The following is a 27,236-nucleotide window of genomic DNA, read 5'->3' on the forward strand; positions in this document are numbered from 1 at the left end:
TCTCTATGCATCTCTATGGGTCTGTATGAGTCTCTATGGGTCTCTATGGGGTGTCTATGGGTCTGTATGTGTCTCTATGGGGTGTCTATGGGGTATCTATGGGTCTCTATGGGGTCTCTATGGGGTATCTATGGGTCTCTATGGGGTCTCTATGGGTCTGTCTGTGTCTCTATGGGGTGTCTATGGGTCTGTATGTGTCTCTATGTGTCTCTATGGGTCGCTATGGGTCGCTATGGGGCAGGCCCACGGGAACATGCCCCTGCACGTGGCGTGTCTATGGGTCCCTATGGGTCTCTATGTGTCTCTATGGGTCTCTATGGGTCTCTATGGGGTATCCATGGGTCCCTATGGGTCTCTATGGGGAATCCATGGGTCTCTATGGGTCGCTATGGGTCGCTATGGGGCAGGCCCACGGGAACACGGCCCTGCACGTGGCGTGTCTATGGGTCCCTATGGGTCTCTATGTGTCTCTATGTGTCTCTATGTGTCTCTATGGGGTATCTATGGGTCCCTATGGGTCTCTATGGGGAATCCATGGGTCTGTATGTGTGTCTATGGGTCCCTATGGGTCTCTATGGGGTCTCTATGGGGTATCCAAGGGTCTCTATGTGTCTCTATGGGGTGTCTATGGGTCTCTATGGGGTATCCATGGGTCCCTATGGGTCTCTATGGGGTATCTATGTGTCTCTATGGGGTGTCTATGGGTCTCTATGGGGTATCCATGGGTCGCTATGGGTCGCTATGGGGCAGGCCCACGGGAACACGCCCCTGCACGTGGCGTGTCTATGGGTCCCTATGGGTCTCTATGTGTCTCTATGGGGTGTCTATGGGTCTCTATGGGGTATCTATGGGTCTGTATGTGTCTCTATGGGTCCCTATGTGTCTCTATGGGGTATCTGTGGGTCTCTATGGGGTCCCTATGGGTCTGTATGGGTCTCTATGGGTCTCTATGGGGTATCCAAGGGTCTCTATGGGTCTCTATGGGGTATCCATGGGTCCCTATGGGTCTCTATGGGGAATCCATGGGTCTCTATGGGTCGCTATGGGTCGCTATGGGGCAGGCCCACGGGAACACGCCCCTGCACATGGCGTGTCTATGGGTCTCTATGGGTCTCTATGGGGTCTCTATGGGTCCCTATGGGTCCCTATGGGTCCCTATGGGTCTCTATGGGTCTCTATGGGTCTCTATGGGTCCCTATGGGTCTCTATGGGTCTCTATGGGTCTCTATGGGAATCTATGGGTCCCTATGGGTCTCTATGGGGTGTCTATGGGGTATCTATGGGTCTCTATGGGTCTGTCTGTGTCTCTATGGGGTGTCTATGGGGTGTCTATGGGTCTGTATGTGTCCCTATGGGTCTCTATGGGTCTCTATGGTCTCTATGGGTCTCTATGGGTCTCTATGCGTCCCTATGGGAGTCTATGGGTCTCTGTGGGTCTCTATGGGGTGTCTATGGGTCTGTATGTGTCTCTATGGGGAGTCTATGGGAGTCTATGGGTTTCTATGGGTCTCTATGGGTCCCTATGTGTCTCTATGGGGTATCTATGTGTCTCTATGGGGTCCCTATGGGTCTGTATGTGTCTCTATGGGGTCCCTATGGGTCTGTATGGGTCGCTATGGGTCGCTATGGGGCAGGCCCACGGGAACACGCCCCTGCACGTGGCGTGTCTATGGGTCACTATGGGTCCCTATGGGTCCCTATGGGTCTCTATGGGGTATCTATGGGTCTCTATGGGGTATCTATGGGTCTCTATGGGGTATCCATGGGTCGCTATGGGTCGCTATGGGGCAGGCCCACGGGAACACGCCCCTGCACGTGGCGTGTCTATGGGTCCCTATGGGTTTGTCTGTGTCTCTATGGGTCTCTATGGGTCTCTATGGGGTATCCATGGGTCCCTATGGGGTCCCTATGGGTCTGTCTGTGTGTCTATGGGTCGCTATGGGGCAGGCCCACGGGAACACGCCCCTGCACGTGGGGTCCCTATGGGTCCCTATGGGTCTCTATGTGTCTCTATGTGTCTCTATGTGTCTCTATGGGGTGTCTATGTGTCTCTATGGGTCCCTATGGGTCTCTATGGGGTCCCTATGGGTCTGTATGTGTGTCTATGGGTCGCTATGGGGCAGGCCCACGGGAACACGGCCCTGCACGTGGCGTGTCTATGGGTCCCTATGGGTCTCTATGGGGTATCCATGGGTCCCTATGTGTCTCTATGGGGTCCCTATGGGTCTGTATGTGTCTCTATGGGTCTCTATGGGTCTCTATGGGGAATCCATGGGTCGCTATGGGTCGCTATGGGGCAGGCCCACGGGAACACGCCCCTGCACGTGGCGTGTCTATGGGTCCCTATGGGTCTCTATGGGGTCTCTATGGGTCCCTATGGGTCTCTATGGGTCCCTATGTGTCTCTATGGGGTATCTATGTGTCTCTATGGGTCTCTATGGGGTATCCATGGGTCTCTATGGGTCCCTATGTGTCTCTATGTGTCTCTATGGGGTGTCTATGGGTCTCTATGGGGTATCTATGGGTCTGTATGTGTCTCTATGGGTCCCTATGTGTCTCTGTGGGGTATCCATGGGTCCCTATGGGTCTCTATGGGGTATCCATGGGTCGCTATGGGTCGCTATGGGGCAGGCCCACGGGAACACGCCCCTGCACGTGGCGTGTCTATGGGTCCCTATGTGTCCCTATGGGTCCCTATGTGTCTCTATGGGGTATCTATGTGTCTCTATGGGTCTGTATGTGTCTCTATGGGTCGCTATGGGTCGCTATGGGGCAGGCCCACGGGAACACGGCCCTGCACGTGGCGGCCGCGCTGCGGGGGTCGCCCCATCAGGCCGGGCTGGTGCGGCTGCTGCTGGAATGTGGGGCCGACCCCCAAGTGCGGAACCTGGAGCACGAGCTGCCCCACGCGCTGCTGCCCCACGGGCCCCACGGCGAGCAGGTGGGCACCGACAAATCCGCCCGAAATGGGCCCAAATCCACCCAAAATGGGCCCAAATCCACCCGAAATGGGCCCAAATCCACCCGAAATGGGCCCAAATTGACCCAAAATGGGCAAAAATCCACCCGAAATGGGCCCAAATCCACCCGAAATGGGCAAAAATCCACCCGAAATGGGATAAAATTGACCCGAAATGGGCCAAAATTGACCCGAATCCACCCAAAATGGGCCAAAATTGACCCGAAATGGGCCAAAATTGACCCAAAATGGGCAAAAATTGACCCAAATCCACCCAAAATGGGCCAAAAGTGACCCAAAATGGGATAGAATTGACCCAAAATGGGATAAAATTGACCCGAAATGGGTCAAAATTGACCCAAAATGGGACAAAACTGACCCGAAATGGGACAAAATTGACCTGAAATGGGCCAAAATTGACCCAAAATGGGCCAAAATCCACCCGAAATGGGCAAAAATTGACCTGAAATGGGCCAAAATTGACCCAAAATTGGACAAAATTGACCCAAATCCACCCGAAATGGGTCAAAATTGACCCGAAATGGGCCAAAATTGACCCAAAATGGGATAAAATTGACCCGAAATGGGTCAAAATTGACCCGAAATGGGACAAAATTGACCCAAAATGGGATAAAATTGACCCGAAATGGGACAAAATTGACCCAAAATGGGCAAAAATTGACCCAAAATGGGCCAAAATTGACCCAAATCCACCCGAAATGGGTCAAAATTGACCCGAAATGGGCCAAAATTGACCCAAAATTGACCCAAAATGGGCAAAAATTGACCCAAAATGGGCCAAAATTGACCCAAATCCACCCAAAATGGGCCAAAATTGACCCAAAATGGGACAAAATTGACCCAAATCCACCCAAAATGGGCCAAAAGTGACCCAAAATGGGATAAAATTGACCCAAAATGGGATAAAATTGACCCGAAATGGGTCAAAATTGACCCGAAATGGGACAAAATTGACCCAAAATGGGACAAAACTGACCCGAAATGGGACAAAATTGACCTGAAATGGGCCAAAATTGACCCAAAATGGGCCAAAATCCACCCGAAATGGGCAAAAATTGACCTGAAATGGGCCAAAATTGACCCAAAATTGGACAAAATTGACCCAAATCCACCCGAAATGGGTCAAAATTGACCCGAAATGGGCCAAAATTGACCCAAAATGGGATAAAATTGACCCGAAATGGGTCAAAATTGACCCGAAATGGGTCAAAATTGACCCGAAATGGGACAAAATTGACCCAAAATTGACCCAAAATGGGACAAAATTGGCCTGAAATGGGTCAAAATTGACCCAAATTCGACACGAAATGGGACAAAATTGACCCAAAATGGGATAAAATTGACCCGAAATGGGACAAAATTGACCCAAAATGGGATAAAATTGATCCAAAATGGGCCAAAATTGACACAAAATGGGACAAAATTGGCCTGAAATGGGCCAAAATTGACCCGAAATGGGATAAAATTGACCTGAAATGGGACAAAATTGACCCAAAATTGACCCGAAATGGGACAAAATTTACCCAAAATGGGATAAAATTGACCCGAAATGGGACAAAATTGACCCAAAATGGGACAAAATTGACCCAAAATTGACCCGAAATGGGACAAAATTGACCTGAAATGGGACAAAATTGACCCAAAATTGACCCGAAATGGGACAAAATTGACCCAAAATGGGACAAAATTGACCCAAAATCGACCCAAAATGGGCAAAAATGGCCCCAAATTGACCCAAAATGGCCCAAAATTGACCCGAAATGGCCCCAAATGCCCCAAATTTGCCCCATTTTGGGGTGAAATTGGGGGATTTTGGGTCCTGACGTCCCCTCCCCCCCCCAGCTCCGCCTCCTCCTGAGGAGCCGCCCGAGGACACGCCCCCGGAAGTGACGTCAGAGGGCGGGGCCACCCGGCGATGACATCATGTGATGGCGACACCCCCTATAATGGGGGATGGGGGGCAGGGACCCGGACGCCTGGGTCCCTTATTCCTGGAGGGGACCCAGGCGTGCGGGTGACCCCCAAAAGGGACCCAGGCGTCCGGGTGACCCCCCCAATAAGGGACCCAGGCGTCCGGGTGACCCCCAAAAGGGACCCAGGCGTCCGGGTGACCCCCAAAAAGGGACCCAGGCGTCCGGGTGACCCCCCCCAAAAGGACCCAGGCGTCCGGGTGACCCCCCAATAATGGACCCAGGCGTCCGGGTGACCCCCCCAAAAGGGACCCAGGCGTCCGGGTGATCCCCAATAAGGGACCCAGGCGTCCGGGAGACCCCCCCAAAAGGGACCCAGGCGTCCGGGAGACCCCCCAAAAGGGACCCAGGCGTCCGGGTGATCCCCAATAAGGGACCCAGGCGTCCGGGAGACCCCCCCAAAAGGGACCCAGGCGTCCGGGAGACCCCCCAAAAGGGACCCAGGCGTCCGGGTGACCCCTCCATATTAATTTTCCTTAATTTCTATGAAATTGTTCATTTTGGGAGGGGGTGGGGGGTACCAAAAAGGGGACCCAGGCGTCCGGGAGGGACCCAGGCGTCCGGGAACCCCCTTCCCCCCCGCTCCCCCCCAAAAAAAGGGGACGCTGCCCCTTTAAGAGGCCCAAATCCTCCCCTCCCCCTCCCTCATTAACAATGGGGGTTAATTGGGGGGGGGGGGTTAATGGGTCCCCCCCAAATTGGGGGAGAGAGAAGCCCCAAAATTGGGGGATTTTGCCCCAAAATTGGGGGATTTTGTGCCCAAAATGCGGAATTTTGCCCCAAATTGGGGAGATTTGCCCCCAAATTGGGATTTTTCACCAAAAAAATGGGCATTTTTACCCCCAATTGGGGGATTTTGCCCCAAAATGGGTCGTGACCCCTCCCCCCCCCCCTCCCTGAACTGGGATCAAACTGGTTTATACTGGTGGGACTGGGGGAATAAACGCTGATTGGCTGGAGCGAGTGACGTCACTTGTTGGGAGGGAGAGAGATGCAAAAAGGGACCCAGGCGTCCGGGCGGCCAATGAACACGCAGGTTTATTGGGGGGGGGCGGGGCCTCGGGGTCACACCAGCGCCCCCTGGAGGGTGAATGGGACAGCGGGGGGGGCGGAGACCTGGGGGAGGGGGGGAGGGGTCAGGGGGGACCCAGGCGTCCGGGGAACACCCCATAAGGGACCCAGGCGTCCGGGTGATCCCCCCAATAGGGGACCCAGGCGTCCGGGGATATCCAATCCATAGGGGACCCAGGCGTCCGGGCACCCTCCCACCCCCAATAAGGGACCCAGGCGTCCGGGTGACCCCACAATAAGGGACCCAGGCGTCCGGGAACCCTCCCACCCCCAATAGGGGACCCAGGCGTCCGGGGACACCCAACCCAATAAGGGACCCAGGCGTCCGGGTGACCCCCCCAATAAGGGACCCAGGCGTCCGGGTGACCCCACAATAAGGGACCCAGGCGTCCGGGTGACCCCCCAATAAGGGACCCAGGTGTCCGGGTGACCCCCCCAATAAGGGACCCAGGCGTCCGGGTGACCCCCCCAATAGGGGACCCAGGCGTCCGGGTGACCCCCCCAATAGGGGACCCAGGCGTCCGGGGACATCCAACCCATAGGGGACCCAGGCGTCCGGGGAACACCCCATAAGGGACCCAGGCGTCCGGGTGACCCCCCCAATAAGGGACCCAGGCGTCCGGGGATATCCAACCCATAGGGGACCCAGGCGTCCGGGGAACACCCCATAAGGGACCCAGGCGTCCGGGTGACCCCCCCAATAAGGGACCCAGGCGTCCGAGGAACCCCCCAACCCCAATAAGGGACCCAGGCGTCCGGGTGACCCCGCAATAAGGGACCCAGGTGTCCGGGTGACCCCCCCAATAAGGGACCCAGGCATCCGAGTGACCCCACAATAAGGGACCCAGGCGTCCGGGGACCTCCCAATAAGGGACCCAGGCATCCGGGTGACCCCCCCAATAAGGGACCCAGGCGTCCTGGGAACCCCCCACCCCCAATAAGGGACCCAGGCGTCCGGGTGACCCCCCCAATAAGGGACCCAGGCATCCGGGGACCCCCCCTACCCCCAATAAGGGACCAAGGGACCCAGGCGTCCGGGTGACCCCCCAATAAGGGACCCAGGCGTCCGAGGAACCCCCCACCCCCAATAAGGGACCCAGGCGTCCGGGTGACCCCCCAATAAGGGACCCAGGCGTCCGGGCCATTCCCCCTCACCTCCTCGTATTCTCCCCATTCGGTGACGTCATCGTAGGGGTGGGGGTCACCTGGGGGGGGGGGGAGGGGTGAGTGTGGGGGATGGGGGGGGGGGGGGGGTGGGGGGAGGGGAGATCCCCCCCTTGATACTCACCCAGGGCGGGGTCCCACGGGGGGGAGGGGCCAGCGGGTGACGCCCACGAGGACAATGAGCTCAGCTGGGGGGGAGGGGGAGAAACAGGGGGACCCAGGAGTTCGGGAGGGACCCAGGAAGGCCCCAAGGGACCCAGGAATTCGGGAGGGACCCAGGAGTGCCCCAAGGGACCCAGGAGTTCGGGAAGGGACCCAGGAGTGCCCCCAGGGACCCAGGAGTTCGGGAGGGACCCAGGAGTTCAGGAGGGACCCAGGAGTGCCCAAGGGACCCAGGAGTTCGGGAGGGGACCCAGGAGTTCAGGAGGGACCCAGGAGTGCCCCAAGGGACCCAGGGGTTCGGGAGGGACCCAGGAGTTCGGGGGGGACCCAGGAGTGCCCCAAGGGACCCAGGAGTTCGGGAGGGACCCAGGAGTTCGAGAGGGACCCAGGAGTGCCCCAAGGGACCCAGGGGTTCGGGAGAGACCCAGGAGTGCCCCAAGGGACCCAGGAGTTCGGGGAGGGACCCAGGAGTTCGGGAGGGACCCAGGAGTGCCCCCAGGGACCCAGGAGTTCGGGAGGGACCCAGGAGTGCCCCCAGGGACCCAGGAGTTCGGGAAGGGACCCAGGAGTGCCCCAAGGGACCCAGGAGTTCGGGAAGGGACCCAGGAGTGCCCCAAGGGACCCAGGAGTTCGGGAGGGACCCAGGAGTGCCCAAGGGACCCAGGAGTTTGGGAAGGGACCCAGGAGTTCGGGGGGGACCCAGGAGTTCGGGGAGGGACCCAGGAGTTCGGGGGGGACCCAGGAGTGCCCCAAGGGACCCAGGAGTTCGGGAGGGACCCAGGAGTTTGGGAAGGGACCCAGGAGTGCCCCAAGGGACCCAGGGGTTCGGGAGGGACCCAGGAGTGCCCCAAGGGACCCAGGAGTTCCGGGAGGGACCCAGGAGTTCGGGGAGGGACCCAGGAGTTCGGGGGGGACCCAGGAGTTCGGGGGGGACCCAGGAGTTCGGGAAGGGACCCAGGAGTTCGGGAGGGACCCAGGAGTGCCCCAAGGGACCCAGGAGTTCGGGAGGGACCCAGGAGTTCAGGAGGGACCCAGGAGTGCCCAAGGGACCCAGGAGTTCGGGGAGGGACCCAGGAGTTCGGGAAGGGACCCAGGAGTTCGGGAGGGACCCAGGAGTGCCCCAAGGGACCCAGGAGTTCGGGAGGGACCCAGGAGTTCGGGAGGGGACCCAGGAGTGCCCCAGGAATTCCCTTTTGGGGTGAAACAGGGCGATTTTTGGGGCTCTCCCGCTCACCTCCAGGCTGTACTCATTGGTGACCCCTCCTTTGGCCCGAACTCCTGGGTCCCCTCCCGAATTCCTGGGTCCTTCCCGAACTCCTGGGTCCCCCCGGACGCCTGGGTCCCTCCGTCTCCTCCTCAGCGCCCCCCACAGGGCGGCCCCTCCCCCCACCAACAGCCCCCCAAGTGCCCCCAGAGCCCCCAGGAGGGCGGGAGGGGCCGCAAAGGCTGATGGGACAGCAGGGGGGGGGGGGAGGGGCGGTCAACGTGGGAGGGACCCAGGCGTCCGGGGGGACCCAGGCGTCCGGGCCCCTCCCCCCCTCCCCTTCCCCCTCCCCCATCCCACCTGCAGGCGGCAACGTTGGCTCCTCCCCCCCCACGGGCGGCTCCGGCCAATCACGGGGCAGCGCTGCGGGGGGAAGGGACCCAGGCGTCCTGGGGCAGTTCCGGGACACGCCCCCTTGGCTGTAGGTTCCACTTCCTGTACATGCCCCGCCCACCCCCCCCATTCCTCCCCCTCCCCCCCCAGGCCACTTCCTGGTCGCACCCGGAAGTCTTCCTGCTCCTCGTGGCTTCACTTCCGGCCCCAAGCCCCACCCACTTCCGGCCCCACCCACCACCCCGCAGTTCCTCCTCCCCCCGTGGGACACGCCCACTTCCGGTCCACCCGCCATTTCCGGCGCCACTTCCTGTTTCCAGCCCCATTTCCCATCGCTCCCCATCATTCCTGCGAGCCAACTTCCGGTTTTACCCCTTCCGGTTGCACCCCACATCCGGTTTAACCCCCCTTCCTGTTTGAGCCCACTTCCGGTTTTTCCATTCCACTTCCCCCCCACATTGACGCCCACTTCCGGTTTCCCCATCCTCTTGCACCCACTTCCGTTTCACCCACATCCGGTTCACCCCTACTTCCTGTTCCCCACCTCCCCTCGCTACCACCCCACTTCCGTTTCGCCCCCACTTCCGGTGTCCCCCATTCTAATTGACCCCCCTCTCACTTCCTGTTTTCCGCTCACCGGAAGTGACGACGCGGATCCGCACGGGGGCGCTCTCGCCGCGCTCGTTGCGCGCGCGCACGCTGACGTCATAGGGCGTGGCCGGGCGGAGGCCTCGCAGCGTCAGGGCGGAACCGGAAACCAGGAGAGCGGGGGGCGGGGCCTCGGGGCCGCTCACGCTGCCAACCGGAAACAGAAAGCAACCAGTTCCCTCCCAGTCCCTCCCAGTCCCATCCCAGTCCCATCCCAGTCCCATCCCAGTCCCTCCCAGTCCCTCCCAGTCCCTCCCAGTTCCCTCCCAGTCCCTCCCAGTCCATCCCAGTCCATCCCAGTCCCATCCCAGTCCATCCCAGTCCATCCCAGTCCCTCCCAGTCCATCCCAGTCCCTCCCAGTCCCTCCCAGTCCATCCCAGTCCCATCCCAGTCCATCCCAGTCCATCCCAGTCCATCCCAGTCCCTCCCAGTCCATCCCAGTCCCTCCCATTGACCCTCCCAAGTCCCTCCCAGTCCCTCCCAGTCCATCCCAGTCCATCCCAGTCCCTCCCAGTCCCTCCCAGTCCCTCCCATTGACCCTCCCAGTCCATCCCAGTCCCTCCCAGTCCCTCCCAGTCCATCCCAGTCCATCCCAGTCCATCCCATTCCCTCCCAGTCCCTCCCAGTCCCTCCCAGTCCATCCCAGTCCCTCCCAGTCCCTCCCAGTCCCTCCCAGTCCATCCCATTCCCTCCCAGTCCCTCCCAGTCCCTCCCAGTCCCTCCCAGTCCCTCCCAGTCCCTCCCAGTCCATCCCAGTCCCTCCCATTGACCCTCCCAGTCCATCCCAGTCCCTCCCAGTCCCTCCCAGTCCATCCCAGTCCATCCCAGTTCATCCCAGTCCATCCCAGTCCATCCCATTCCCTCCCAGTCCATCCCAGTCCATCCCAGTCCCTCCCAGTCCCTCCCAGTCCCTCCCATTGACCCTCCCAGTCCATCCCAGTCCCTCCCAGTCCCTCCCAGTCCATCCCAGTCCATCCCAGTCCCTCCCAGTCCCTCCCAGTCCATCCCAGTCCATCCCATTCCCTCCCAGTCCCTCCCAGTCCCTCCCAGTCCCTCCCAGTCCCTCCCAGTCCATCCCAGTCCATCCCAGTCCCTCCCATTGACCCTCCCAGTCCATCCCAGTCCATCCCATTCCCTCCCAGTCCATCCCAGTCCATCCCAGTCCCTCCCAGTCCCTCCCAGTCCATCCCAGTCCATCCCAGTCCCTCCCATTGACCCTCCCAGTCCATCCCAGTCCCTCCCAGTCCATCCCAGTCCATCCCAGTCCATCCCAGTCCCTCCCATTGACCCTCCCAGTTCCATCCCAGTCCATCCCAGTCCCTCCCATTGACCCTCCCAGTCCATTACAGTCCATCCCAGTGCACCCCAGTATCTCCCAGTATCCTCCCAGTTCCTCCCAGTATCTCCCAGTATCCTCCCAGTTCCTCCCAGTAGCTCCCAGTATCCTCCCAGTGCCCCAAATATCCTCCCAGTATCCTCCCAGTCCTTCACAGTAGCTCCCAGTATCCTCCCAGTACATCCCAGTGCAACCCAATAGCTCCCAGTGTCCTCCCAGTAGCTCCCAGTGCCTCCCAATATAATCCCAGTATCCTCCCAGTAGCTCCCAGTTCCTCCCAGTATCTTCCCAGTATCCTCCCAGTACATCCCAGTGCAGTCCAATAGCTCCCAATGTCCTCCCAGTCCCCCCCAGTCCCTCCCAGTCCATCCCAGTCCCTCCCAGTCCATCCCAGTCCATCCCAGTCCCTCCCAGTCCCTCCCAGTCCCTCCCAGTCCATCCCAGTCCCTCCCAGTTCCCTCCCAGTCCCTCCCAGTCCATCCCAGTCCATCCCAGTCCATCCCAGTCCCTCCCAGTCCATCCCAGTCCCATCCCAGTCCATCCCAGTCCATCCCATTGACCCTCCCAGTCCATCCCAGTCCATCCCAGTCCATCCCAGTCCATCCCAGTCCATCCCATTGACCCTCCCAGTCCATCCCAGTCCCTCCCAGTCCCTCCCAGTCCATCCCAGTCCCTCCCATTGACCCTCCCAGTCCATCCCAGTCCATCCCAGTCCCTCCCAGTCCCTCCCAGTCCATCCCAGTCCCTCCCAGTCCCTCCCAGTCCCTCCCAGTCCATCCCAGTCCCTCCCAGTCCCTCCCAGTCCATCCCAGTCCCTCCCAGTCCCTCCCAGTCCATCCCAGTCCATCCCAGTCCCTCCCAGTCCATCCCATTGACCCTCCCAGTCCATCCCAGTCCATCCCAGTCCCTCCCAGTCCATCCCAGTCCATCCCAGTCCCTCCCAGTCCCTCCCAGTCCCATCCCAGTCCCTCCCAGTTCCCTCCCAGTCCCTCCCAGTTCCATCCCAGTCCCTCCCAGTTCATCCCAGTCCCTCCCAGTCCCTCCCAGTCCATCCCAGTTCCCTCCCAGTCCCTCCCAGTCCATCCCAGTTCCATCCCAGTCCCTCCCAGTTCATCCCAGTCCCTCCCAGTCCCTCCCAGTCCATCCCAGTCCCTCCCAGTCCCTCCCAGTCCATCCCAGTCCCTCCCAGTCCCTCCCAGTATATTCCAGTCCATCCCAGTCCATCCCAGTCCCTCCCAGTCCCTCCCAGTCCCTCCCAGTCCATCCCAGTCCCTCCCAGTCCCTCCCAGTCCCTCCCAGTTCCATCCCAGTCCATCCCAGTCCCTCCCAGTCCCTCCCAGTCCCTCCCAGTCCATCCCAGTCCATCCCAGTCCATCCCAGTCCCTCCCAGTCCCTCCCAGTCCCTCCCAGTCCCTCCCATCATCCCCCTCACCTGACCAGGAAGCTCTGGGGTGCCCCCCAGTGGCAGCCGGGTCTCCAGGCCACGCCCACCGCCGTGGAGGCCACGCCCACCACCCACACGGAGCGGGGGGGGTCCGGGGGCTCTGGGGACACGGCTCCCAGTACATCCCAGTACATCCCAGTATCCTCCCAGTACCTCCCAGTACATCCCAGTATCCTCCCAGTACCTCCCAGTACCTCCCAGTATCCTCCCAGTACATCCCAGTACATCCCAGTATCCTCCCAGCACATCCCAGTACCTCCCAGTATCCTCCCAGTATCCTCCCAGTACCTCCCAGTACCTCCCAGTATCATCCCAGTGTCTCCCAGTACATCCCAGTTCCTCCCAGTATCCTCCCAGTAACCTCCCAGTATCCTCCCAGTATCATCCCAGTACCTCCCAGTATCATCCCAGTATCCTCCCAGTATCATCCCAGTAACCTCCCAGTATCCTCCCAATAATCTCCCAGTATCCTCCCAGTGCCTCCCAGTGTCCTCCCAGTATCCTCCCAGTAGCTCCCAGTACCTCCCAATAACCTCCCAGTACCTCCCAGTATCCAACCAGTGCCTCCCAGTTCCTCCCAGTGCCTCCCAGTGTCTCCCAGTGCCTTCCATTACCCTCCCAGTATCCCCCAGTGCCTCCCAGTACCACCCAGTAACCCCCCAGTAACCTCCCAGTATCCTCCCAGTATCATCCCAGTGCCTCCCAGTGTCTCCCAGTACCTCCCAGTAGCTCCCAGTATCTTCCCAGTAACCTCCCATATCCTCCCAATAATCTCCCAGTATCCTCCCAGTGCCTCCCAGTATCCTCCCAGTATCCTCCCAGTAGCTCCCAGTAGCTCCCAGTATCCTCCCAATAACCTCCCAGTACCTCCCAGTATCCAACCAGTGCCTCCCAGTTCCTCCCAGTGCCTCCCAGTGCCTCCCAATAACCTCCCAGTACCTCCCAGTAACACCCCAGTGCCTCCCAGTAACCTCCCAGTGCCTCCCAGTGTCTCCCAGTACCTCCCAGTAGCTCCCAGTACATCCCAGTACCTCCCAGTACCTCCCAGTACCTCCCAGTACATCCCAGTTCCTCCCAGTATCCTCCCAGTAACCTCCCAGTATCATCCCAGTGCCTCCCAGTGTCTCCCAGTACCTCCCAGTAGCTCCCAGTATCTTCCCAGTAACCTCCCATATCCTCCCAATAATCTCCCAGTAGCTCCCAGTAGCTCCCAGTATCCTCCCAATAACCTCCCAGTACCTCCCAGTAACCCCCCAGTGCCTCCCAGTAACCTCCCAGTGCCTCCCAGTATCCTCCCAATGTCTCCCAGTACCTCCCAGTACCAAACACCCCCCATACTGGTCCAACCCCCCCCATCCCAGTACAAACCAGTAACCCCCCTCCATCCCAGTCCCCTCCCAGTACCTTCCAGTGCCCTCCCAGTATCATCCCAGTATCCTCCCAATAACCTCCCAGTACCTCCCAGTACCTCCCAGTATCCTCCCAATAACCTCCCAGTGCCTCCCAGTGCCTTCCATTATCCTCCCAGTATCCTCCCAGTATCATCCCAGTATCCTCCCAGTACCTCCCAGTGCCTCCCAGTATTGTCCCAGTATCCTCCCAGTGCCTCCCAATAACCTCCCAGTTCCTCCCAGTATCCTCCCAGTGCTTCCCAATGCCTCCCAGTTCCTCCCAGTATCCTCCCAGTAGCTCCCAGTTCCTCCCAGTAGCTCCCAGTTCCTCCCAGTAACCTCCCAATAACCTCCCATGTCCTCCCAGTAACACCCCAGTGCCTCCCAGTATCCTCCCAATGTCTCCCAGTACCTCCCAGTAACACCCCAGTGCCTCCCAGTAACCCCCCAGTGCCTCCCAGTATCCTCCCAATGTCTCCCAGTGCCTCCCAGTACCAAACACCCCCCATACTGATCCAACCCCCCCCTCCCAGTACAAACCAGTAACCCCCTCCATCCCAGTCCCCTCCCAGTACCTTCCAGTGCCCTCCCAGTATCATCCCAGTATCCTCCCAATAACCTCCCAGTACCTCCCAGTACCTCCCAGTATCCTCCCAATAACCTCCCAGTGCCTCCCAGTGCCTTCCATTATCCTCCCAGTATCCTCCCAGTATCATCCCAGTATCCTCCCAGTACCTCCCAGTGCCTCCCAGTATTGTCCCAGTATCCTCCCAGTGCTTCCCAATGCCTCCCAGTTCCTCCCAGTCCCCTCCCAGTACCTCCCAGTGTCCTCCCAGTATCATCCCAGTATCCTCCCAATAACCTCCCAGTGCCTCCCAGTGCCTTCCATTATCCTCCCAGTATCCTCCCAGTATCATCCCAGTATCCTCCCAGTACCTCCCAGTGCCTCCCAGTATTGTCCCAGTATCCTCCCAGTGCTTCCCAATGCCTCCCAGTTCCTCCCAGTATCCTCCCAGTGCCTCCCAGTAACCTCCCAGTGCCTCCCAATAACCTCCCAGTACCTCCCAGTGCCTCCCAGTTCCTCCCAGTACCTCCCAGTATCCTCCCAGTACCTCCCAGTAACCTCCCAGTGCCTCCCAATAACCTCCCAGTACCTCCCAGTAACCTCCCAGTGCCTCCCAGTTCCTCCCAGTACCTCCCAGTAACCTCCCAGTGCCTCCCAGTAACCCCCCAGTGCCTCCCAGTAACCCCCCAGTGCCTCCCAGTATCCTCCCAATGTCTCCCAGTACCTCCCAGTACCAAACACCCCCCATACTGGTCCAACCCCCCCCATCCCAGTACAAACCAGTAACCCCCCTCCATCCCAGTCCCCTCCCAGTACCTCCCAGTGCCCTCCCAGTATCCTCCCAGTATCCTCCCAATAACCTCCCAGTACCTCCCAGTACCTCCCAGTATCCTCCCAATAACCTCCCAGTGCCTCCCAGTGCCTTCCATTATCCTCCCAGTATCCTCCCAGTATCATCCCAGTATCCTCCCAGTACCTCCCAGTGCCTCCCAGTATTGTCCCAGTATCCTCCCAGTGCTTCCCAATGCCTCCCAGTTCCTCCCAGTATCCTCCCAGTGCCTCCCAGTAACCTCCCAGTGCCTCCCAGTTCCTCCCAGTACCTCCCAGTAACCTCCCAGTGCCTCCCAGTTCCTCCCAGTGCCTCCCAGTAACCCCCCAGTGCCTCCCAGTATCCTCCCAATGTCTCCCAGTACCAAACACCCCCCATACTGCTCCAACCCCCCCCATCCCAGTACAAACCAGTACCTCCCAGTTGAAGCCGGAGGTGGCGCCGGACGCTTCCCAGTTGGTTCCGGGCGACGCAGACGAAGGTGCCGAGAGTCCAGTTTGAATCCGGCTCCTCTAACTGGTCCCAGTTCCCATACTGGTATCGACGCCGGGACCCAAACTGGTCCCAGTTGAGGCACTGGGAGCGCAGGCGGGCCCGATCCTGGCTGACGTTGGCCACCGTCAGGACGCTACTGGTCCAGGGGCCATCGCGCCACTGGTGCTGCTGGAACCTACTGGGAGGACCAGTTTAAGTCGGGATTGGGACTGGGATGGACTGGGAATGGGTTGGGGGTGGAACTGGGGTGGGGCCGGTTGACCCACTTGGGACCAGTTGGCCCCAGTTTGTCCCAGTTGGCCCCAGTTGCTCCCAGTTGGGTCCCAGTTGACCCCAGTTGATCCCAGTCGGCCCCAGTTGATCCCAGTTGGGTCCAGTTGGCCCCAGTTGGCCCCAGTTTGTCCCAGTTGGCCCCAGTTGCTCCCAGTTAGGCCCAGTTGACCCCAGTTGGCCCCAGTTGGGTCCCATTGACCCCACTTGATCCCAGTCGGCCCCAGTTGATCCCAGTTGGGTCCAGTTGGCCCCAGTTGGCCCCAGTTGCTCCCAGTTTGTCCCAGTTGACCCCAGTTGGCCCCAGTTGGGTCCCATTGACCCCACTTGATCCCAGTCGGCCCCAGTTGATCCCAGTTGGGTCCAGTTGGCCCCAGTTAGACCCAGTTTGTCCCAGTTGGCCCCAGTTGGCCCCAGTTGGGTCCCATTGACCCCAGTTGACCCCAGTTGATCCCAGTCGGCCCCAGTTGATCCCAGTTGGGTCCCATTGACCCCAGTTGCTCCCAGTTGATCCCAGTTGGCCCCAGTTCATTCCAGTTTGTCCCAGTTGACCCCAGTTGCTCCCAGTTTGTCCCAGTTGCCCCCAGTTGGGTCCCATTGACCCCAGTTGATCCCAGTTGGGTCCCATTGACCCCAGTTGGCCCCAGTTGATCCCAGTTGGGTCCCATTGACCCCAATTGATCCCAGTTGGGTCCCATTGACCCCAGTTGCTCCCAGTTTGTCCCAGTTGACCCCAGTTGGGTCCCATTGACCCCAGTTGATCCCAGTTTGTCCCAGTTGACCCCAGTTGGGTCCCATTGACCCCAGTTAGCCCCAGTTGATCCCAGTTGGGCCCTGTTGCTCCCAGTTGACCCCAGTTTGTCCCAGTTGACCCCAGTAGGGCCCAGTTGCTCCCAGTTTGGCCCAGTTGCTCCCAGTTTTTGTTCCATTTGCTCCCAGTTTGACCCAGTTGCTCCCAGTTTGTCCCAGTTGACCCCAGTTGCTCCCAGTTTGGCCCAGTTGCTCCCAGTTTGTTCCATTTGCTCCCAGTTTGACCCAGTTGCTCCCAGTTTGTCCCAGTTTGGCCCAGTTGCCCCCAGTTTGTCCCAGTTGCCCCCAGTTAGCCCCAGTGGGTTACCTGTCCTGCAGGGGACGGCCCCTCTGCTCCCATTGGATGTCCACCCCGGGCACGCCCTGGGCGCGGCACCGCAGCTCCGCTGACTCCGCCCCCGCCGGCACCACCACGCCCACAGGCCCCGCCCCCAGCCCCGGCTCCGCCTCCAGCTCGGGGCCATCTGGGGGCGGGGAGGGGCGTCAGGGCTCTGATTGGCTCCCCAGGGAAAATGGGGGGGTCAGGCCCACCCTGGGGTCCCCGTGATTGGCACCCTGGGGGTGTCACCATTGGGGGTGGGCCCACCCATGGGTGGCCCCATTGGGTGTCCCCTTCCCATTGGGTGTCCCCATTGGGTGTTGCCCCCATTGGGTGTCACCATTGGGTGTCCCCTTCCCATTGGGTGTCCCCATTGGGTGTCCCCTTCTCATTGGGTGGCCCCTTCCCATTGGGTGGCCCCTTCCCATTGGGTGTCCCCATTGGGTGTCATCCCCATAGACGTCCCCATTGGGTGTCCCCATCATAGATGTCCCCATTGGGTGTCCCCATTGGGTGTCCCCTTCCCATTGGGTGTCCCCTTCCCATTGGGTGTCCCCATTGGGTGTCACCCCCATAGATGTCCCCATTGGGTGTCCCCATTGGGTGTCATCCCCACAGATGTCCCCATTGGGTGTCCCTTTCCCATTGGGTGTCCCCATTGGGTGTCCCCTTCTTATTGGGTGTCCCCATTGGGTGTCCCCATCGTAGATGTTCCCATTGGGTGTCCCTATTGGGTGTCCCCCCAATAGATGTCCCCATTGGGTGTCCCCATTGGGTGTCCCCTTCTCATTGGGTGTCCCCATTGGGTGTCCCCATTGGGTGTCCCCATCATAGATGTCCCCATTGGGTGTCCCTTTCCCATTAGGTGTCCCCATTGGGTGTCCCCATTCCATTGGGTGTCCCCATTGGGTGTCATCCCCACAGATATCCCCATTGGGTGTCCCCATTGGGTGTCCCCTTCCCATTGGGTGTCCCCTTCCCATTGGGTGTCCCCATTGGGTGTCATCCCCATAGACGTCCCCATTGGGTGTCGTCCCCATCATAGATCTCCCCATTGGGTGTCCCCATCATAGATCTCCCCATTGGGTGTCCCCATTGGGTGTCCCCTTCCCTTGGGTGTCCCCATTGGGTGTCATCCCCATAGACCTTCCCATTGGGTGTCCCCATTGAGTGTCTCCCCCATAGATGTCCCCATTGGGTGTCCCCATTGGGTGTCATCCCCACAGATGTCCCCATTGGGTGTCCCTTTCCCATTGGGTGTCCCCATTGGGTGTCCCCTTCTTATTGGGTGTCCCCATTGGGTGTCCCCATCGTAGATGTCCCCATTGGGTGTCCCCATTGGGTGTCCCCTTCCCTTGGGTGTCCCCATTGGGTGTCCCCTTCCCATTGGGTGTCCCCATTGGGTGTCATCCCCATAGACGTCCCCATTGGGTGTCCCCATTGGGTGTCCCCTTCTCATTGGGTGTTCCCTTCTCATTGGGTGTCCCCATTGGGTGTCCCCCCCATAGATGTCCCCATTGGGTGTCCCTTTCCCATTGGGTGTCCCCATTGGGTGTCCCCATTGGGTGTCCCCATTGGGTGTCCCCTTCCCATTGGGTGTCCCCATTGGGTGTCATCCCCATAGATGTCCCCATTGGGTGTCCCCATCATAGATGTCCCCATTGGGTGTCCCCTTCCCATTGGGTGTCCCCATTGGGTGTCATCCCCATAGACGTCCCCATTGGGTGTCCCCATTGGGTGTCCCCATTGGGTGTCCCCATCATAGATGTCCCCATTGGGTGTCCCCTTCCCATTGGATGTCCCCATTGGGTGTCCCTTTCCCATTGGGTGTCCCCATTGGGTGTCATCCCCATAGACGTCCCCATTGGGTGTCCCCATCATAGATGTCCCCATTGGGTGTCCCCATCATAGATGTCCCCATTGGGTGTCCCCATTGGGTGTCCCCTTCCCATTGGATGTCCCCATTGGGTGTCCCCATTGGGTGTCCCCTTCCCATTGGGTGTCCCCATTGGGTGTCATCCCCATAGACGTCCCCATTGGGTGTCCCCATTGGGTGTCATCCCCATAGACGTCCCCATTGGGTGTCCCCATCATAGATGTCCCCATTGGGTGTCCCTTTCCCATTGGGTGTCCCCATTGGGTGTCATCCCCATAGACGTCCCCATTGGGTGTCCCCATCATAGATGTCCCCATTGGGTGTCCCCATTGGGTGTCCCCTTCCCATTGGATGTCCCCATTGGGTGTCCCCATTGGGTGTCCCCTTCCCATTGGGTGTCCCCATTGGGTGTCATCCCCATAGACGTCCCCATTGGGTGTCCCCATTGGGTGTCATCCCCATAGACGTCCCCATTGGGTGTCCCCATCATAGATGTCCCCATTGGGTGTCCCTTTCCCATTGGGTGTCCCCATTGGGTGTCACCCCCATTGGGTGTCCCCATTGGGTGTCCCCTTCCCACTGGATGTCCCCATTGGGTGTCCCCCCCATAGATGTCCCCATTGGGTGTCCCCTTCCCATTGGGTGTCCCCATTGGGTGTCTCCCCCATAGGTGTCCCCATTGGGTGTCCCCATCATAGATCTCCCCATTGGGTGTCCCCATTGGGTGTCCCCTTCTCATTGGATGTCCCCATTGGGTGTCCCCATTGGGTGTCCCCTTCCCTTGGGTGTCCCCATTGGGTGTCCCCTTCCCATTGGGTGTCCCCATTGGGTGTCATCCCCATAGACATCCCCATTGGGTGTCCCCATCATAGATGTTCCCATTGGGTGTCCCCATTGGGTGTCCCTTTCCCATTGGGTGTCCCCTTCTCATTGGGTGGCCCCATTGGGTGTCATCCCCACAGATGTCCCCATTGGGTGTCCCCATTGGGTGTCCCCCCCATAGATGTCCCCATTGGGTGGCCCCATTGGGTGTCATCCCCACAGATGTCCCCATTGGGTGTCCCCATTGGGTGTCATCCCCATAGATGTCCCCATTGGGTGTCCCCATTGGGTGTCCCCCCCATAGATGTCCCCATTGGGTGTCCCCATTGGGTGTCCCCTCCATAGATGTCCCCATTGGGTGTCCCCATTGGGTGTCCCCATTGGGTGTCCCCATTGGGTGTCCCCTTCCCATTGGGTGTCCCCATTGGGTGTCATCCCCATAGATGTCCCCATTGGGTGTCCCCATTGGGTGTCCCCTTCCCATTGGATGTCCCCATTGGGTGTCATCCCCATAGATGTCCCCATTGGGTGTCCCCATCATAGATGTCCCCATTGGGTGTCCCCTTCCCATTGGATGTCCCCATTGGGTGTCCCCTCCATAGATGTCCCCATTGGGTGTCCCCTTCCCATTGGGTGTCCCCATTGGGTGTCCCCCCCATATATGTCCCCATTGGGTGTCCCCTTCCCATTGGGTGTCCCCATTGGGTGTCATCCCCATAGATGTCCCCATTGGGTGTCCCCATCATAGATGTCCCCATTGGGTGTCCCCTTCCCATCGGATGTCCCCATTGGGTGTCTCCCCCATAGATGTCCCCATTGGGTGTCCCCATTGGGTGTCCCCATTGGGTGTCCCCTTCCCATTGGGTGTCCCCATTGGGTGTCATCCACATAGGTGTCCCCATTGGGTGTCCCCATTTGGTGTCCCCTTCCCATTGGGTGTCCCCATTGGGTGTCATCCCCATAGACGTCCCCATTGGGTGTCCCCATTGGGTGTCCCCCCCATAGATGTCCCCATTGGGTGTCCCCTTCCCATTGGGTGTCCCCATTGGGTGTCCCCCCCATAGACGTCCCCATTGGGTGTCCCCTTCCCATTGGGTGTCCCCATCATAGATGTTCCCATTGGGTGTCCCCATCATAGATGTCCCCATTGGGTGTCCCCATTCCATTGGGTGTCCCCATTGGGTGTCATCCCCATAGATGTCCCCATTGGGTGTCCCCATTGGGTGTCCCCTTCCCTTGGGTGTCCCCATTGGGTGTCCCCTTCCCATTGGGTGTCCCCATTGGGTGTCATCCCCATAGACGTCCCCATTGGGTGTCCCCCCCATAGATGTCCCCATTGGGTGTCCCCTTCCCATTGGGTGTCCCCATTGGGTGTCATCCCCATAGATGTCCCCATTGGGTGTCCCTTTCCCATTGGATGTCCCCATTGGGTGTCCCCCCCATAGATGTCCCCATTGGGTGTCCCCTTCCCCTTGGGTGTCCCCATTGGGTGTCATCCCCATAGACGTCCCCATTGGGTGTCCCCATTGGGTGTCCCCATCATAGATCTCCCCATTGGGTGTCCCCATTGGGTGTCCCCTTCCCATTGGGTGTCCCCATTGGGTGTCCCCTTCTCATTGGGTGTCCCCTTCTCATTGGGTGTCCCCATTGGGTGTCCCCCCCATAGATGGCCCCATTGGGTGTCCCTTTCCCATTGGGTGTCCCCATTGGGTGTCATCCCCATAGATGTCCCCATTGGGTGTCCCCATCATAGATGTCCCCATTGGGTGTCCCCATTGGGTGTCCCCATTGGGTGTCCCCTTCCCATTGGATGTCCCCATTGGGTGTCCCCTCCATAGATGTCCCCATTGGGTGTCCCCTTCCCATTGGATGTCCCCATTGGGTGTCCCCTCCATAGATGTCCCCATTGGGTGTCCCCATCATAGATGTCCCCATTGGGTGTCCCCTTCCCATTGGGTGTCCCCATTGGGTGTCACCCCCATTGGGTGTCCCCATTGGGTGTCCCCTTCCCATTGGATGTCCCCATTGGGTGTCCCTTTCCCATTGGGTGTCCCCATTGGGTGTCCCCCCCATAGATGTCCCCATTGGGTGTCCCCATTGGGTGTCCCCTTCCCTTGGGTGTCCCCATTGGGTGTCATCGCCATAGATGTCCCCATTGGGTGTCCCCATCATAGATGTTCCCATTGGGTGTCCCCATTGGGTGTCCCCATTGGGTGTCCCCTTCCCATTGGGTGTCCCCATTGGGTGTCCCCATTGGGTGTCCCTTTCCCATTGGGTGTCCCCATTGGGTGTCACCCCCATTGGGTGTCCCCATTGGGTGTCCCCTTCTCATTGGGTGTCCCCATTGGGTGTCATCCCCATAGATGTCCCCATTGGGTGTCATCCCCATAGACGTCCCCATTGGGTGTCCCCATTGGGTGTCCCCCCCATAGATGTCCCCATTGGGTGTCCCCTTCCCATTGGGTGTCCCCATTGGGTGTCATCCCCATAGACGTCCCCATTGGGTGTCCCCATTGGGTGTCCCCCCATCATAGATGTCCCCATTGGGTGTCCCCCCACCCAGGGCATCCCCCCCGTGTCCCCATTGGGTGTCACTCACATCTGACGACCAGCCTGGCGATGGCCCTGGCCGGGGGGGGCACCCCCGTGTCCACGTGACACTCGTAGGGTCCCCCCATGTCCCTCCGCGCCCCCGGGACCCGCAGGCGCCACAAGGGGGCGGAGCCTTCGGGGAGCAGCCCCCCCGGGAGCCCCTCGCGCCCCTCCCCCACCTGAGGGACACCCGTCTTGTCACCGACAGGGACCGCTCCCCATGTCCCCCTGTCCCCATTGATCCCATTGTCCCCAATGTCCTCATGTCCCCATGTCCCATGTCCCCATGTCCCCATGTCCCCATGTCCCCTTGTCCCCATTGATCCCATTGTCCCCATGTCCCCCATCCCCATGTCCCCCTGTCTGTCCCCATTGATTCCATTGTCCCCATATCCCCCTGTCCCCCTGTCCCCATGTCCCCCTGTCCCCACTGATCCCATTGTCCCCAATGTCCCCATGTCCCCATGTCCCATGTCCCCATGTCCCCATTGATCCCATTGTCCCCAATGTCCTCATGTCCCATGTCCCATGTCCCCCTGTCCCTGTCTCCATGTCCTCCTGTCCCCATTGATTCCATTGTCCCCATATCCCCATGTCCCCATGTCCCCTTGTCCCCATTGATCCCATTGTCCCCATGTCCCCCATCCCCATGTCCCCCTGTCTGTCCCCATTGATCCCATTGTCCCCATTGTCCCCATATCCCCCTCTCCTGTGTCCGTGTGTCCGTCCGTACCAGCCGTCCCCACGTCACGCTGTCCTCGGGCAGGGGGTTCCCGGTCACGTGACACTGAAGCTCCGCCCCCTCCCCCTCGGTCACCACCACGGGGTCGGGGACGCGCACGATGGCCGGGGGGTCTAAAGGGGGGGGGGGCAGGGGTCAAGGTCAGGGGTCAAGGTCAGGGTCAAGGTCAAGGTCAGGGTCCTATAGGGGCTATGGGGACATATGGGGACAATGAGGCTCAGGGTCGTGTGTCCAGTGCCCTCGCTGTTCTCACCCCATAGGGATCTATAGGGTCTATAGGGGCTCTATAGGGGTCTATAGGGCTCTATAGGGTGTCTATAGGTGCTCCCAGTGCACGATGAGGCTCAGGACACCATAGGGATCTATAGGGTCTCTACACTCTCAATAGGCATCTATAGGGTCTATGGGGTCTCTAGGCTCTATAGGGGTCTATAGGTGATCTATAGGGGTCTATAGGGTGTCTATAGGTGCTCCTAGTGCACGATGAGGCTCAGGACACCATAGGGATCTATAGGGCCTATAGGGTCTCTACACTCTCAATAGGCATCTATAGGGTCTATGGGGTCTCTAGGCTCTATAGGGATCTCTAGGGTCTATAGGGCTCTATAGGGTGTCTATAGGGTGTCTATAGGTGCTCCCAGTGCATGATGAGGCTCAGGACACCATAGGGATCTATAGGGTCTATAGGGTCTCTACACTCTCAATAGGCATCTATAGGGTCTATGGGGTCTCTAGGCTCTATAGGGGTCTATAGGTGATCTATAGGGGTCTATAGGGTGTCTATAGGGTGTCTATAGGTGCTCCCAGTGCATGATGAGGCTCAGGACACCATAGGGATCTATAGGGTCTATGGGCTCTCTAGGCTCTATAGGGGTCTATAGGGGGTCTATAGGGGTCTATAGGGTGTCTATAGGGTGTCTATAGGCGCTCACAGTGCACGTCGAGCTGGAACACCCCGTGCCCGCTCCCCTCGCTGTTCTCACCCCATAGGGATCTATAGGGTCTATGGGGTCTCTACACTCTCAATAGGGATCTATAGGGTCTATGGGGTCTCTAGGCTCTATAGGGATCTCTAGGGCCTATAGGGGGTCTATAGGGTATCTATAGGGTGTCTATAGGGTGTCTATAGGTGCTCCCAGTGCACGATGAGGCTCAGGACACCATAGGGATCTATAGGGTCTATAGGGTCTCTACACTCTCAATAGGCATCTATAGGGTCTATGGGGTCTCTAGGCTCTATAGGGATCTCTAGGGTCTATAGGTGATCTATAGGGTGTCTATAGGTGTCTAGAGGGTGTCTATAGGTGCTCCAAGTGCACGATGAGGCTCAGGACACCATAGGGATCTATAGGGTCTCTACACTCTCAATAGGCATCTATAGGGTCTATGGGGTCTCTAGGCTCTATAGGGGTCTATAGGTGATCTATAGGGGTCTATAGGTGATCTATAGGGTGTCTATAGGTGTCTAGAGGGTGTCTATAGGTGCTCCCAGTGCACGATGAGGCTCAGGACACCATAGGGATCTATAGGGTCTATGGGCTCTCTAGGCTCTATAGGGATCTCTAGGCTCTATAGGGGTCTATAGGTGATCTATAGGTGATCTATAGGTGTCTATAGGGTGTCTATAGGTGCTCACAGTGCACATCGAGCTGGAACACCCCGTGCCCGCTCCCCTCGCTGTTCTCACCCCATAGGGATCTATAGGGTCTATGGGCTCTCTAGGCTCTATAGGGGTCTATAGGTGATCTATAGGTGATCTATAGGTGTCTATAGGGTGTCTATAGGCGCTCACAGTGCACGTCGAGCTGGAACACCCCGTGCCTGCTCCCCTCGCTGTTCTCACCCCATAGGGATCTATAGGGTCTATGGGGTCTCTACACTCTCAATAGGGATCTCTAGGGCTCTATAGGGTGTCTATAGGGTGTCTATAGGGTGTCTATAGGTGCTCCCAGTGCACGATGAGGCTCAGGACACCATAGGGATCTATAGGGTCTATAGGGTCTCTACACTCTCAATAGGCATCTATAGGGTCTATGGGGTCTCTAGGCTCTATAGGTGATCTATAGGGTGTCTATAGGTGATCTATAGGGTGTCTATAGGTGTCTAGAGGGTGTCTATAGGTGCTCCCAGTGCACGATGAGGCTCAGGACACCATAGGGATCTATAGGGTCTATGGGGTCTCTACACTCTCAATAGGCATCTATAGGGTCTATGGGGTCTCTAGGCTCTATAGGGGTCTATAGGTGATCTATAGGGGTCTATAGGTGATCTATAGGGGTCTATAGGGTGTCTATAGGGTGTCTATAGGCGCTCACAGTGCACGTGGAGGTGGAACACCCCGTGCCCGCTCCCCTCGCTGTTCTCACACCCCACCCCATAGGCGCCGCCGTCCCCGCGCGTCACGTTGACGATGGCCAGCGACCAATCAGGGAGCAGGCGGAGCCGCCAGGGGGGGCCTGGGGGCGGGGCCACGTGGGGACACGCCCACAAAAGGGACACGCCCACCCCAGGAAGTCCCAGTGACCCATCCCAGTGCTCCCAGTAACTCCCAGTGACCCCCAGTGACCCCTCCCATTAACTCCCAGTAACTCCCATTAACTCCCAGTGACCCCCAGTGACCCCAGTGACCCATCCCAGTAACCCCCAGTAACCCCCAGTAACCCCCAGTCCCTCCCAGTCCCTCCCAGTCCCTCCCAGTTCCCTCCCAGTGCTCCCAGTTCCCCCTCCCAGTCCCTCCCAGTCCATCCCAGTCCCTCCCAGTTCCCCCCAGTCCCTCCCAGTCCCTCCCAGTTCCCCCCAGTCCCTCCCAGTCCATCCCAGTCCATCCCAGTCCCATCGCAGTCCCATCCCAGTCCATCCCAGTCCCTCCCAGTCCCATCCCAGTCCCTCCCAGTCCCTCCCAGTCCATCCCAGTCCCATCCCAGTCCCATCCCAGTCCCTCCCAGTTCCCCCCAGTCCCTCCCAGTCCCTCCCAGTTCCCCCCAGTCCCTCCCAGTCCCTCCCAGTCCCATCCCAGTCCCATCCCAGTCCCTCCCAGTCCCTCCCAGTCCCATCCCAGTCCCTCCCAGTCCCTCCCAGTCCCATCCCAGTCCCATCCCAGTCCCTCCCAGTCCCTCCCAGTCCCATCCCAGTCCCTCCCAGTCCCTCCCAGTTCCCTCCCAGTCCCTCCCAGTCCCTTCCCAGTCCCTCCCAGTTCCCCCCAGTCCATCCCAGTCCCTCCCAGTTCCCTCCCAGTCCCTCCCAGTCCATCCCAGTCCCTCCCAGTTCCCCCCAGTCCATCCCAGTCCATCCCAGTCCCTCCCAGTCCATCCCAGTCCCTTCCCAGTTCCCCCCAGTCCCTCCCAGTCCCTCCCAGTCCCTCCCAGTCGATCCCAGTCCCTCCCATTCCCTCCCAGTCCCTCCCAGTTCTCCCAGTCTGACCAGTTTGGAGGGCGTGGCCGCTCCGGCTCCACTGGCAGCTGTCGGGGGGGGGATGGGCGACCACGCCCAGCTGTAGCTCCGCCCCTCCCCCCTCGCGGGCCACCACCGACCCCCCCGACACCTGCGGGGGGTCTGCAGCACCAGTTACCACCAGTATGCACCAGTATGCACCAATGACACAGGCAGAGCCCTCCCAGTTCCTCCCAGTTACCCACATTGCCCTCCCAGTTCCTCCCAGTATATCCCAGTCCCTCCCAGTTACCCCCATTGCCCTCCCAGTTCCTCCCAGTCTATCCCACTTACTCCCAGTTCCTCCCAGTATATCCCACTTACTCCCAGTTACCCCCATTGCCATCCCAGTTCCTCCCAGTATATCCCAGTTCCTCCCAGTTCCTCCCAGTATATCCCAGTTACTCCCAGTTCCTCCCAGTACACCCCAGTTACTCCCAATTACCCCCATTGCCCTCCCACTACCTCCCAGTTACCCCCATTGCCCTCCCAGTTCCTCCCAGTATATCCCAGTTACTCCCAGTATATCCCAGTCCCTCCCAGTTACCCCCATTGCCATCCCAGCTCCTCCCAGTATATCCCAGTCCCTCCCAGTTCATCCCAGTATATCCCAGTCCCTCCCAGTTACCCCCATTGACCTCCCAGTTCCTCCCAGTATATCCCAGTTCCTCCCAGTATATCCCAGTCCCTCCCAATTATCCCCATTGCCCTCCCAGTCCATCC

The 27,236-nt window shown here is 59.3% G+C and overlaps 2 protein-coding genes across 5 annotated transcripts in view; one reads left to right on the forward strand and one right to left on the reverse strand.

Annotated features, from left to right (window-relative positions):
- NFKBID (NFKB inhibitor delta) overlaps positions 1-5,910 on the forward strand; it is a 28,482-nt gene extending 22,572 nt beyond the window's left edge. For 2 of the 4 annotated variants that reach the window (XM_065043993.1, XM_065043989.1), the window contains one exon: positions 2,777-2,941. The gene's annotated coding sequence lies outside the window, so the exon portion shown is untranslated. Of the gene's footprint in view, positions 1-407; positions 454-2,776; positions 2,942-4,822 lie in introns of those variants that run through there. The other 2 variants (XM_065043991.1, XM_065043990.1) reach the window with 2 other exon arrangements.
- A 60-nt stretch (positions 5,911-5,970) lies between these two features.
- Positions 5,971-27,236, reverse strand: part of NPHS1 (NPHS1 adhesion molecule, nephrin) — a 68,468-nt gene continuing 47,202 nt past the window's right edge. Inside the window, exons 15-27 of the mRNA XM_065043980.1 lie at positions 26,505-26,636; positions 25,400-25,540; positions 23,076-23,197; positions 22,350-22,521; positions 17,041-17,197; positions 15,575-15,831; positions 12,362-12,473; positions 9,582-9,739; positions 8,912-8,974; positions 8,582-8,793; positions 7,310-7,373; positions 7,177-7,226; positions 5,971-6,066 (exon numbers count right to left, since the gene is read on the reverse strand). Coding sequence (XP_064900052.1) covers positions 6,016-6,066; positions 7,177-7,226; positions 7,310-7,373; positions 8,582-8,793; positions 8,912-8,974; positions 9,582-9,739; positions 12,362-12,473; positions 15,575-15,831; positions 17,041-17,197; positions 22,350-22,521; positions 23,076-23,197; positions 25,400-25,540; positions 26,505-26,636 — 1,691 coding nt within the window. The 3' untranslated portion in view covers positions 5,971-6,015. The remainder of the gene's footprint in view (positions 6,067-7,176; positions 7,227-7,309; positions 7,374-8,581; positions 8,794-8,911; positions 8,975-9,581; positions 9,740-12,361; positions 12,474-15,574; positions 15,832-17,040; positions 17,198-22,349; positions 22,522-23,075; positions 23,198-25,399; positions 25,541-26,504; positions 26,637-27,236) is intronic.

Source organism: Columba livia, chromosome 31, assembly GCF_036013475.1.
Source record: "Columba livia isolate bColLiv1 breed racing homer chromosome 31, bColLiv1.pat.W.v2, whole genome shotgun sequence".
NCBI classification, from domain to species: Eukaryota; Metazoa; Chordata; class Aves; order Columbiformes; family Columbidae; genus Columba; species Columba livia.